Source organism: Xenopus laevis, chromosome 5L (assembly GCF_017654675.1).
Source record: "Xenopus laevis strain J_2021 chromosome 5L, Xenopus_laevis_v10.1, whole genome shotgun sequence".
NCBI classification, from domain to species: Eukaryota; Metazoa; Chordata; class Amphibia; order Anura; family Pipidae; genus Xenopus; species Xenopus laevis.
In genome coordinates, this window is record NC_054379.1 from 3,306,652 (window position 1) to 3,319,500 (window position 12,849).

The 12,849-nt window shown below is 38.0% G+C and overlaps 1 protein-coding gene across 2 annotated transcripts in view; it reads right to left on the reverse strand.

Moving 5' to 3' along the window:
• The window catches only part of LOC121393595 (acylphosphatase-2), a 38,913-nt gene extending 33,051 nt beyond the window's left edge, over positions 1-5,862 (reverse strand). The window contains exons 1-2 of one of the 2 annotated variants that reach the window (XM_041562447.1): positions 5,630-5,862; positions 1,759-1,775 (exon numbers count right to left, since the gene is read on the reverse strand). In XM_041562447.1, coding sequence (XP_041418381.1) covers positions 1,759-1,775; positions 5,630-5,747 — 135 coding nt within the window. In that variant the 5' untranslated portion in view covers positions 5,748-5,862. The remainder of the gene's footprint in view (positions 1-1,758; positions 1,776-5,629) is intronic. The other variant, XM_041562448.1, reaches the window with a different exon arrangement.
• Positions 5,863-12,849: the final 6,987 nt, after the last annotated feature.

Consider the following 12,849-nt stretch of genomic DNA (forward strand, 5'->3'; position numbering starts at 1 on the left):
GCTGTAGCCCTTCTCCATGTAATAATGTGAAAATAAGCAAATACCTGCACATTAAGGGGCTGATTTAGCAACATTCAAATTCAGGTTTTTAGCCCAGTTCTAGTTTATTTGAACCTAACACTCACAAACTGGAATTATAACATCAAATCAAGTATTTATTAAGGTTAAAAAAACTCCAATGTAAAACTTCAGCATCTAAAACTTCATGAAGAAATCAAAAGGAGATAATCCTAGGAAATATGTAAGATAGTTATTCAATTCAAGTTTATTTACTTGAGCTTGTCAACTCGCAAATTCAAGATATTCAAGTTTTTTCCCCCATAATTTTATTAATTTGTGGGGTTTTTTCCAGATTTTTAATAAATAAACAAATATTCAAGTTTTTAAAAATGTGAATTTTTTCTTAGTAGAAAAAACCCCCTAAAATTACACAAATTCAGATTTTGATAAATAGGCTTCTAAATGGGAGATGGCATTGGCTGTTTCAGTCCCAGTAAACAGCTTGGTTCAGTTTTAACCATTTTTGTTAATGTTGCCCAATTCTTTTCTGGTATGTCTGTAGGGGAAAGATGTAACTATACTATTCATACAAAGCACAACAAATTCATATAAATAGATTGTATTCAAAAAGGGTAACTTTTGTTTTTCATGGTGAGTCCACCTCTATGTTCTATCTGTATTTACTTAGCTGTAATATTGGTGTGTAGGCAGTTATCTCAGGTCACTGTGCCTGATCTTGTACTTTCAGAAAAAGCCATCACTTCACAATGAAACTGTCTTCAGATAAGCTATTGTTCCACCTACTAGAGGAGTCACAGAACTTTTCTTTTTTATGGGTCCACCTCTATGTTCTATCTGTATTTATTTCAGTATTATTGCTTTGTGTTTGCTGAAAATATCCAATTTGACTGCAACCATTTAAGGAGTCTCTTTGTAAGCTACTTAAAGGCATTCTGTCTCAGGAAAACATGTCTTTTTAACAAAATGCATTAGTTAATAGTGCTCCTCCAGCAGAATCCTGCATTAAAATCTGTTTATCAAAAGAACAAACAGATTTTTTTCAATTTGATTTTGAAATCTGACATGGGGCTAGACATGTTGTTAGTTTCCAAGGTGCTTTTAGCTGTGTGATTTGTGCTCTGATAAACTTCAGTCACTCTTGCTGCAGTGCAAGTTGGAGTTATATCACCCCTTTCCCTTTCGCCCCCAGCAGTCCATTAGCAGCTGATTAATAGAACAAATGGAAGGTAACAGGATAACATCTCACTGCTCCCATGTCCCACCAAGTGGTAGAGAAAAGCAGTGAATATGAAAACACCCAAGTCCCATTGTGACTCCTCCAGTAGGTGAAACAATAGCTTATCTGAAAGCAGTTTCATTGTGAAGTACTGCATCTTTCTGAAAGCACAGGATCAAGCACAATGACCTGAGATGACTGCCTACACACCAATATTGCAGCTAAAAAAAAACATTTATTGCTTTAAGAATACATTTTTAATGGAAGAATTAATATGCAATGTACATTGTGTAATTTAGTAATAATTTTAGTAAAATGTCGTTTTTTAATGAAAGAGAGATTATGTCTTCTTATAACAGATTATCATCCAAAATGTAACCCCCCCAAGTAAATAATGTGGAGCAAGTCCAAGCATTTCAAGGTGTTCACTGGATCCAAGACTAAATTTAAGGGGGGGAAATACTGTAGATTTTATAGCAAGGCTTACATACAGTATGATGCCACATTATAATTGTGCTTACCATTCTGAAGCAAACACCTGTTAAAAATATAAAATAAAAGGAAAAGATGAATAAAACAGAAAATTAGAAAGCGTCTTACTAAATAATTAAATATATATTACTATAAGACAAATGTATAATAGCTCTCTTATTGAGCCTCCCCAAACCTGCCTGACACCTCAAAGAAAAGAGAAAATAAAATCTCCCGTACTGAATGCCGCTGGTTAGACATTGCTAAAACTCCTGCAGACTCTGCTGTAGATGCTGTAGAAAATCAGCTGCACTCTGATTGGAGCTTTCCCCTTGAAGCGTCTCCAATCAGAGGACACCTCTCATAACCGACTGTAAAATAGACCAATCAGCACAAAGAAGATACATTAGGAACTGAAGGAAGGGCAGAAGAGAAGGCAGATGCAGTGATAAAGACTTCTCAAGCTGATGATGTTTAGCAAGTAAGGAAATGTTTTGGTATGTTAGTCTGAGGTTAAGGCATTTACAGTCCAGGAGTAACTGGAAGCTAATGTGCATTTTTGGTGTGACACCCATGCTTTGGTTTGATGCAGCCCTAAAATGAGTGTCATTATAAATCCACTTGTGTTATTACTGATTAATCTTTCTTAACCCTGAACTGGCTTCCATGGTGTTTATTGTAGCAAATACAAGTCGTTTTAAGCCATGGTGCCTTCTGTTGAAACAGGGTCTACTAATACAAGCACATCTACCCAGCGTCCCTTGCAACCCTTATTATACTTATTGCCAGGAGTTCTAGTTTGACAACCTATGTTCCCACATCTTGGATAAAATGTTTCTCCTCCGATGTAGTAGCCAAAGATAAAGGCACTGATTACTATATCAAAGTGATATACAGAGGCCTATATGTTAATTTTTGTGGTTCCCTGCACAGCTCTTTCTATAGTTCTTCAACCTTAGAAACCTGTAAATGAAAACCACTGTCACAATGAATTTATCAAGACAAATGTAGAATTGGACACGTAGAGTGTAATCCTTTTGGATTTAAATCAAGCTAAGAATATAGTTACACCTTTAGTCAGTGTGAAAGTGTCTATTGCTATTTGGTATAAGTTGGAAGGTTCTTGTATAAGAGCAGGTTGAGTCTGTACCAAGATAGTGTTAATACTCTTTCCCATTGTGTAATACAGTCCTGTGTCTCAGACAGGATCAGCTGTTCTTGTCTTTATCAACATTTGCAATTTTGACTAAATATATGACTGCTGTCCTGATCCTATGTCTGCTCTGGACTGTCTTAGGGCAGAGACACACGCTGAGATTCTGGGAGATTAGTCAGAATCACATTAGTTTCTAGTTACTCCTGGACTGTAAATGCCTTAACCTCAGACTAACATACCAAAACATTTCCTTACTTGTTAAACATCATCAGCTTGAGAAGTCTTTATCACTGCATCTGCCTTCTCTTCTGCCGTTCCTTCAGTTCCTAATGTATCTTGTGCTGATTGGTCTATTTTACAGTCTGTTATGAGAGGTGTCCTCTGATTGGAGACGCTTCAAGGGGAAAGCTCCAATCAGAGTGCAGCTGATTTTCTACAGCATCTACAGCAGAGTTTGCAGGTACACATGGCAGGAGTTTTAGCAATGTCTAACCAGCGGCATTCAGTAAGGGAGATTTTATTTTCTCTTTTCTTTGAGGTGTCAGGCAGGTTATGTAAGGGTCAATGCAGGCACAAGTATTGCCTAACAATGAAGCTCTTCTGTAACCTTTTTCAATAGCGTCATATTGTCAGGAACTGTGAAGAATTGAACCCTTGACTGTGATTAAACTCTCCTGCATTACTCTGGTGAACCACTAGGGGCTGTAGCTCTTTTTGGCCACTTTCCGGAACAGGGTCACCGTAACTCTTCCTGCAACTTCTCCTGCCTCATTAATGACATGTGTTAAGGATCAGGTAATTAAGAACCTTTATAGGCCTTCCCAATGCAACTCACAGTTGCTTGATCATCCAAGTTCCAAGTGTGATCTTGCCTGTGATTTCTGCATTTCTGTGATTCTTGATTCCTTGTTTCTGTGCCCTTCTGGTTTCCATGATACTTTCCTGCTTGGTTCCAGTGTTCCCTGCCTGGTCCGTTGCTTCTGTCCTCATTACCCAATTCCTATTTGTTGTGGATTTCCATGATCCTGACCTTGTCTGCTTGTCTGCTGCTTGCCGTTGACCTTGGCCTGCCTTATAGACCTTGACTGCCTGCCATCAGCAATGAACTTTTTTGCTATTACCGAATTCTGCCTTTGCCTGTATTTGGACACAGTCTACATGTCAATCTGTTTTGTTACTTTTTTCTTATTTTCACTCATTAAATCTATTAATTCACTGTACCATGCCTTCCACTCATTATCCAGCCATTAAAGTTTGTACTCGGGGTTACTTAGCACACCGGCTCCTATCTACCAGTCACTCATTAGTGGCCAAATATGATACATATAGATATTAAAACTATATCACAAACTACATTTTGATATAGTGTCTTACAATCACTTCCTCCTTTTAGAGAATGTGTAACAATAATTATTGCTTGTTTCCTGGCATTGCTCCGGTGCATAAACTCTTATTAATGATGCCTTGTTAACCAGGGTAAAGAGAAGATGAACATACCTATATTTATTTTTCCTTGCATGATTTACCAAACCTGTCCTTGATTTCTGCTAAATGACTGAGAAGAGGAGGAGAAGCAGAGGCTACATAAGATGGGGATCCCATCAAAGGGTCATGTAATGCATTGAAGGCAGCTCAGGTCTATGTTGCTGAGCAATTAGTTCCATGGATATAATAGTGAACTTGAAAGCGGGAAATGATACAAGGAACAGTTTTGAGCTTCAGGTACCAAGTCCACTGATTGTTACAGACGCATCCCAAACCCAGAACTAACGTCAAGGTCCCAGACGCGGCTCACTCATCCGCCTATAAAAACCACCTTTCGCTTTGGGAGGAGCCCTCTGCTACTTGGGGGCCACCAGGTCTTATCGTGAGAGGACCAGGCAGAAAATTCTGGGCAGGTAAGTGAACAGACAGTAGTATTGCATTGGAAAACGTGGTTGAGGAACAGGCCGGGTCGATACCAATCAGGAGAAGCAGTACAGATTCAAGAGATGATAGAGTAGTCACGGTCACAGGCCAAGTAAAACACCCCAATATCACAGTACAAAGCAGGATCTGAGAGAGTCATCAGTACATGGGAAGAGGGTCAGGACAGGCAGCCGACTAGACAAGGTCAGGGACAGGCAGGGTCAGGAACAGATCAGGAACACACAAAAAACACACGCAGGAACTACAGAAATAGACCTTTACATTGGGCAATAAACATTAGGCAAGGAGCCCTTTAAATATTTGAACTTCACCCCAATGATGACGTCACATGGTGCTCGGAATAAGAACCAATATACCCGAGCGCCGTGTAACCAGAAGCAGCAGAAGACCCAGCGCAGGAATCACAGAGGAGGAAGCGACCCCACGGGCTAGGAGCTGGGCATCCCTGTTGACTGTCAGATAACTTCCTTACACTGATGCTATAATGGCTAGTGAAGGTGATCCCAAAGAAAGAGGCAAGTGCCAGTTTGGCCCACATGGGGTTATCAGCGGATTCCATGAGGGGGTAAGAAAGTCCTCTAGGTAGAATGTTACATATGGCAAATGAAGGACGTTTATCACTGATAATTGAGCTGAGCTGTTCCCCCGAATGATGAAAAGCAGATGAAGAAAAGATGTGAATTGTGGGGGTATAAAGTTGTGAGTAGGAGCCAGTGCAGAGCTTTGTGTCTATCTTTAGCTGAAGACTCTCTTGCCCTTATTTGCTCGACATGCAGAGACCCAGCACCCGGCAGCCAAATATTTCTACTCACGGAAACACAAAAAGGGAGACCTACCCTGGACACGACCAAAAACTTCATAATCAACTGATATCAATTTGCCGGTGGCTTTGGCCAGGTTAGACATTACTATAGAAGCAAAAATCAGCAACACCAGCACCCCGGCTGCACTCATGGAACCCTCTGCCGAGCTGCACTTCTGGCTCCTCTTACAGGCGTCACTCCAACCAGGGAGCGGATATGGGGCTTAACTGCTGCACTGCCAGCGAGAACACTAGTGCCCATCCATATAGCTTAACCCTTAAAGTACCAGGGAAAACATTAGTGGAACACAACCCAGTGTTTGTGAAAACAGCCGAGGGCATTAGCAGCAACATCAACATTGCTTTCAATCTTATTTCAATGAATGATGTGATAGCCATGCGTTAGTACTCCAGGATCGACACTGAAGATCTTAATGTGGCACAAGCAAGGGAACAGCAAAACAAATGATTCCGCTTAATTGACATGTTTGCAGCAAAGAAAGAATAGATTGTCCTAATCGACTTATGAACTGCTGCCCTCTACTGCTCGAACAGAAACAGGCAGTTTGAAAGCTGTTAGTTCTCAAGCGTAACCCTAAAACCTAAATCTCTCCTTCTGCAATAACCCAAAAGAAATATAGAGAATTTAGACTGATGGATTCTTGAGATAAATTTCTTGAATATAATAAAAGTGCTCCTATATCTCATGGAACCAATTTCGAAAATGATTGTACTGTGATGTAAAACAAAACCAACAAAACCAAAACCGTTCTGCCATTATGATAACATTCCTCCCAACTGTCCCTTTTTCGGAGGGACAGTCCCTCTTTTGACAGCTCAACCCGCAGTCCCTCATTTGTACTGGAAAGTCCCTCTTTTCTCTGCACTGAACAACCAGAAAAAGAAACAAAGTTTCTCACTTAATTGGCTTTTGGCAGAGAGCCCAGAACAGCTAACAGGTGCAAATAAGATACTTTGTAACAATTTTGAGACACAAAAACACAGTTTAGATAAGGAGAAATATTTTCAAACTTTCATAACCTGCCAAATTTTGTAAAACAAACATGGTAATTAGGGGGTGTGGCCACAGAAAGGGTGTGGTCAAAAAATTGCTGCGCTACGTGCGGAAAAAAAAAAATTTTTGTCCCTCTTTTTACTTCCAAAATGTTGGGAGGTATGTGATAATGCGACTGGAGGGCAGTGAACCCCTAAAGTTTGGGGGGGGTCACATAATCTCCAGAAAAAATAGAGGCACAAAGGCATGGAGAATTTAAATTCAAAACCATGACTATAAATGTAATATGTCGGAGGCCTATTTTTCATTTTAGTGGTTTTAGAGGTTTTTGAAACCACAAATAAACCCACTTTCTCTAAAACTACAAATGCCATGGAATTTATTAAAAGATCCGAGTATAAAAAGTAAGAATGGGAAAAAAAATGTGCTAAAAAACCCAAATACCTCTAAAATCTCTATAAATTAGAGTTTACTTGCGAAAAAAAAATACTTAAACCTCTAAAAGTAATAATGGTTAAAAAATGGTCCAATAGGATCAAAGCAGCTCCCATTTACTTCTATGGGACCAAACGACTGCTTTCTAAACTAAGGTCTGTTGGGCTTAATGAAGTCGTTTGCACATGGATAGGAAACTGGCTACAGGATCGGGTACAGAGGGTGGTTGTTAATGGGACATTCTCTACTTGGAGTAAGGTTCTTATTGGGGTCCCCCAGGGCTCAGTATTGGGGCCACTTTTATTTAACTTGTTCATTAATGACTTAGGGGAGGGTATTGTAAGTAATGTATCAGTGTTTGCAGATGAGACAAAACTATCAGCCCAATTAATTCCATCCAGGATGTGGCACTTGCAACAGGATCTTGACTAACTGGCAATCTGGGCAGCTAAGTGGCAAATGAGATTCAATGTTGATAAATGTAAAGTTCTGCACCTGGGATGTAACAATATCCACTTATACCCTTAATGGGACTGCACTTGGGGGCAAATTTACTAAAGGGCGAAGTGGCTAACACTAGCGAAAATTCGCCAGCATGACTTATTCGCCAATTTACTAATGGGTGCTGGTGTAAATTCGCTAGCGAAGTGGACCTATTCTAGTGCTATTTCGCACCCTTATGCGCTATAGCGAAGGGACGTAACTACGCTAATTCACTAACTTGCGGATTTTACTAACCGTTTCCTCTTGCGCCAGACTTGCTTCGCCACCTTAGACCAGACGAAGTGCAATAGAGTAAATAGGACTTGTTTCAAAAAAAGTTGAAATTTTTTCTAAGTCCCAAAAAACACTGGCGTCTAGGCTGAAAAAGATCGTGAATTTTTTGGGGGTACCCTCCTTCCCCCCTACATTTCCTAACATATGGCACATAAACTATACAGTGGGCTCATGTGTAGGACAAACTTTATTTTATTTAATGAAGCTTTCCCAGGCTTGTGTAATGTAATGTATATGTTGCTACATATACGTCCATTGTACTTTAACTTGGCGCCATATGCAAATTAGGCATCGATAGAGTAACTTGGATTTGCTTGATGAAGTAACGCTAGCGGAACTTCGCTACCCACCTCCCTGAACGCAACTTTGGATTTTAGTGAATTAGCGGTGCCCTGGCGAAACTTCACCTCGCAAAGTGCAGCAAAGGCGTTGCTAGTGCATTTTCGGCGCTTAGTGAATTTGCCCCTAAGTCTTATGCCAAATCCCATGAAAAATGTAAGTTTTCACCCTAAAAATCTTGACCAGAAAAAAATTGAGGTTAATAAATGGGCCCCTTAATCTTTTCCAGTGACGCTTTATATTTATTACTACTGATAAGTTAAGGATTAGATTTAGGGTGTTATTTACTAAAACTCTAATTTATCTCATCTTTTTATTAAACTAAGCTTGACCAAACTCACATCCACGATTTTAACTTATTTATCAATATAATAACTCGAATAAACAGTGCGGGAAATCGAACAAAAACTTGAAACGTACAAATTTTCTTGACTTGACACGAAAATCCCTTAATTTTTTCAGGTTATCAACTGAAAACCCAGATTTTTTGGATTATTGGATAAAACCCAGTGCAGATCATGATATCTTCACATTGTAACAGGGACATCTGCCATTGACTACTACACAACCTTGTCAGGTTTGAGATGGCAGATTTTAAGATTCTGACTTTTAGCAGCTTTGGGGTATAATAAATCTAGAAAAATGTGAGTTTTTTTTAAATTAAAAATTCAAGTTTTCCCCTTTAGAACCTCTGCCAGAAAAAAAATTGAGTTATTAGTAAATATCCCCCTTAAAGTCAGTGTAATCAGAACTAAGCTGTCTACTCAAAGAAACTTTTATAATTTACTTTATAAAAGTGAGCTTTATACAAAACTATATCCCCCCTAATTACCATCTTCTATGTTTCCCATAATAGTTTTGGGTTCTGTATATGTTCTGAATTTTCTTGAATAAACAAATCCCACCTTTCCTTCAACATGGATTGAAAATCTGGTCTATCGGCTAATAAATCTGGAAAGCTCCAAGGAACAAAAGGTTTCTTTGTTGAAGAGCAATTAATATCTAAGACGATGGGGGTTATTTATCAAAATCCGAATTTCCGAATTTTTCTGATAATTTTATTATTAGTCTGAGCAAAATAGAATCCATGATTTAGCTTATTTATTATTAAAAAAGCACGATTTAACTGGAGCAGGAAAAAACTGGATAAAAAAGAGCAAAAATCCGAAACATATGTTTTTTCCTGATTTTTTCGCCGAATCGCTCGATTTATTCGGGCTTTTTCCCAAAAAGCAAGATTTTCTGGCCAATTCAGTGGAGACCACAGAAACGTCCAAATAGGATAGGGACCTTTCCCATTGACTTATATACAACCTCGGCAGGTCTGAGATTTGGAGGATTTTGAAGGATTTCCTCTACTTTGGAGAGAGAAAAGTCAGCGCAAACTGGAGATCTGGACTGATGTTTTTGAAAGGAAGAATTTCCTTTTGCCCCATCTTTTGAAGAAGGGTGACCATGACCTCTGGAAAAACAAATTGACTCTTGTTTGAAGAATGCCTCTGTGAGTTGGGTTTAGTAGAGGATCCTGTAGTAGAGGAAGAAGGAGTAAACTTAAGGTTGAGAGAATTAACAAATTGCAATGCATCCTGTACACTGTTAAAAACCTTTAAACCTGAATCTAATTATATTTTCAAAATTGCTGGATAGTGCAATGAAAATTTGATGTCCATGTTAAAAACATCCTGACCAGAATGACTTCCTTTTTTAGGATATGGAATAAGAATAATCTTAAAAAATGAGAATGCGACGACCATCCAACGCCAGGTTATTATGCTTTTTATAAGCCTGAAACAGTCTGGTTTTATCCAGAAATGTAGTAATTACAACTCTTGGTCTCATTGCAGACGTCTCCTTCCATGGTCCAATTCGATGGATCCTTTCAATCTTAACCTCAAAAAAGTCATGGCCAAACCCAAGTTTCTGCGGGTAGGAAGGGGGATGCAAGTTGAGCGGGAGTGGGCAGAGTTGGACGGGTGAAGGTGGGACATGGGCAGGTTGGAGGCAGGAAGGGAAGGGGCAGGAGATGGGGATCGGAGTGTGTTGGGCCCCTCTGAAGATTTTTTTGCAGGGAATCCCGGTGCACTCTAGTTACGTCATGATGTCATCAATCTTTTCTTGTAAGTCTTTGTACTGTTTTTCTACTACTACAAGTCTGGTTTGCGCATCAGCTTTCTCATCATAACAAGTAGAAACGGCAGATTCAATATCCTGGATTCTTTTCTCTTGTTGAGACAGATGATTAGAAATCTCTTCCATTTTAGAATTTTTTTCAAGAAATTAATTAACTTAGCAACTTCTGCTTCCATAGAGTACTATTACTATTATTAATTACTATTATTATTTCATAGAGGACGCTTCAGCTTTATGACTTTGTGACCTTTATCAGAAAAAAACACCAACCAAATTGTCTCATTCTTGTGGTTTCCAATTCTTTTAGATTTCCATTTTTTTCATATGTCTTGAAATGAGACATGTGTGAACATGATAAACATGATAAAGAGGCTGTGGAATTTTCCATATAATATAATAAATACCCCACAGATCACAGTGAAATTCAATACATTGCTGTTTTATTTTATTCCACCCCCCATTTTTCCCTCTAATTTGTTCTTTTTTATTGTATTTTTTAATGTTATCTTATTTTTTTATTTTTAATTTTTCCCCTACTTACCCAACTCCTTGGGTTTAGCTCATATATAAAAGCTAAGACTAATTAATATTTGCCAATACAGAAGTGCACAAACCACTTTTAAGTTTTAACACATGTGCAGAAAATAAGTCCAGATGAGCTGTAAAATAAATGGCTGATAAAAACCTTGTAACCAGAACCAGCAAATGTGTATCCAAAATGGCGTCTCTCAGTCTATCCGTTGACAGATAAACGAGACACACTGCATATAAAGTTCAAACGGAACAAAAAAAACCCTCTAAATGTCCAAATGGCTAAAGAAAGGTCCAATTGGATCAGCGCAACTTGCTTGTTTCTATAGAACCTCAACTGCTTGTACTTGCCGAAGCTTTGTATTATATTTTTATCAAGGTTTTTACACTTCAGAAATCTCATATTTTTGAGGTTTAGAGAAATTAAAAAACACATTCATAGAGGAAAAAATTTAATTCTTGGAAAAAAATAGAAATTTTAATTGTTTTTTTTTTTTATTTGATTTGGTACAAAAAGGGAAAAATCTGTTTCTACCACAAGGTGTCAGTGTGATTCTTCTCGCATCCTACTTACAGCTGAGGTCTCATATATATATATATATATATATATATACACACAAACACACTGAAAGTGCCAAGAAATCACAGGCAGGGCACGGAAGATACACACACTAAATCCGAATCTCTGTAATTTGGATCTTCATACCTTACGTCTACTAGAAAATCATATAAACATGAAATAAACCCAATAGGCTGGTTTTGCCTCCAATAAGGATTAATTACATCTTAGTTGGGATCAAGTACAAGCTACTGTTTTATTATTACACAGAAAAAGGAAATCATTTTTAAAAATTTGGATCATTTGGATTTTCTCCAAATAATCCAAATTTCTCCAAATAATCCAAATTTTAATTTTTTTTCCATTTTTCTGTAATAATAAAACAGTATCTTGTATTTAATCCCAACTGACATACAATTAATCCTTATTGGAGGCAACACCAGCCTATTGGGTTTATTTCATATTTATATGATTTTCTAGTAGACTTAGGGGTATTGGGTCGAATTGAACATTTTAATTTTCGAGTTTATTATAGTGTAATTCGGCTAGGGAATAGTCAAATTTCAATTTCAGTCTTTAAAAAATTCGAATTCTTAAAGGGATAGTACATGATAAATTTTAAAATTCGAATTTTGATTTCGCGATCTAAAACCTTCAGAATTGCTGTTTTACTCCAATTTGGAGTCGTTTGTTGGACTTTTGAAAATCAAATTTTTTGTTGTTGAAAAAACTCAAAACTAATTTGATTCAAATCCGATTTGAGTTTGCGGATCAATCCTATTCACCCGAATTTACAAAAAAAATTGATTAATTTTTTTATAAATTTCAATTGGTCGTTTTTTTTCAAATTTCGAGTTTATGGGAGTTTTTAGAAATTCCCATGAACTCGAAATTTGACCCTTGATAAATCTGCCCCTTATGTAATGTATGAAGAGCCAAATTATGGAAAGATTCATTATCAAGAAACCCCCAGGTCACAAGCATTCTGGATAATAAGTCCCATATCTGTATATCGGTTGTCAGAAGTCTACCAGAGACAAGTCAATACATTGGATAACTCATGGTTAGGCAGGATAACAGAAGGGTGTGAGACTCAGGAACCAGGACATTTGACTCTAGAGAAACTTGAGGAAAATTATCACCAATAAACCAAGATGTCACTCTCATTGTCCGATTCACTAGTTATTGAGAGGCTTGCTACTCTACCATATACAAAGTTTCTCTATAAAATATCCTACTCCGGAGAGAAAATAAGTTGCCCATGAATGGAGTAGTTACGTCCAAACTGAGCTTTATGTGCCTGGGATTCAGCCACTTGGATATCAGCTTATTGTGTTATACTCATTGGGCTGAGTGCAAAGCAAAGAACACATTTCCTCCCATTACAGGTATGGGATCTGATACCCAGAAACCTGTTATCTATAAAGCTTCAAATTACAGAATGCCCGTCTCCCATAGACTCCTTTAT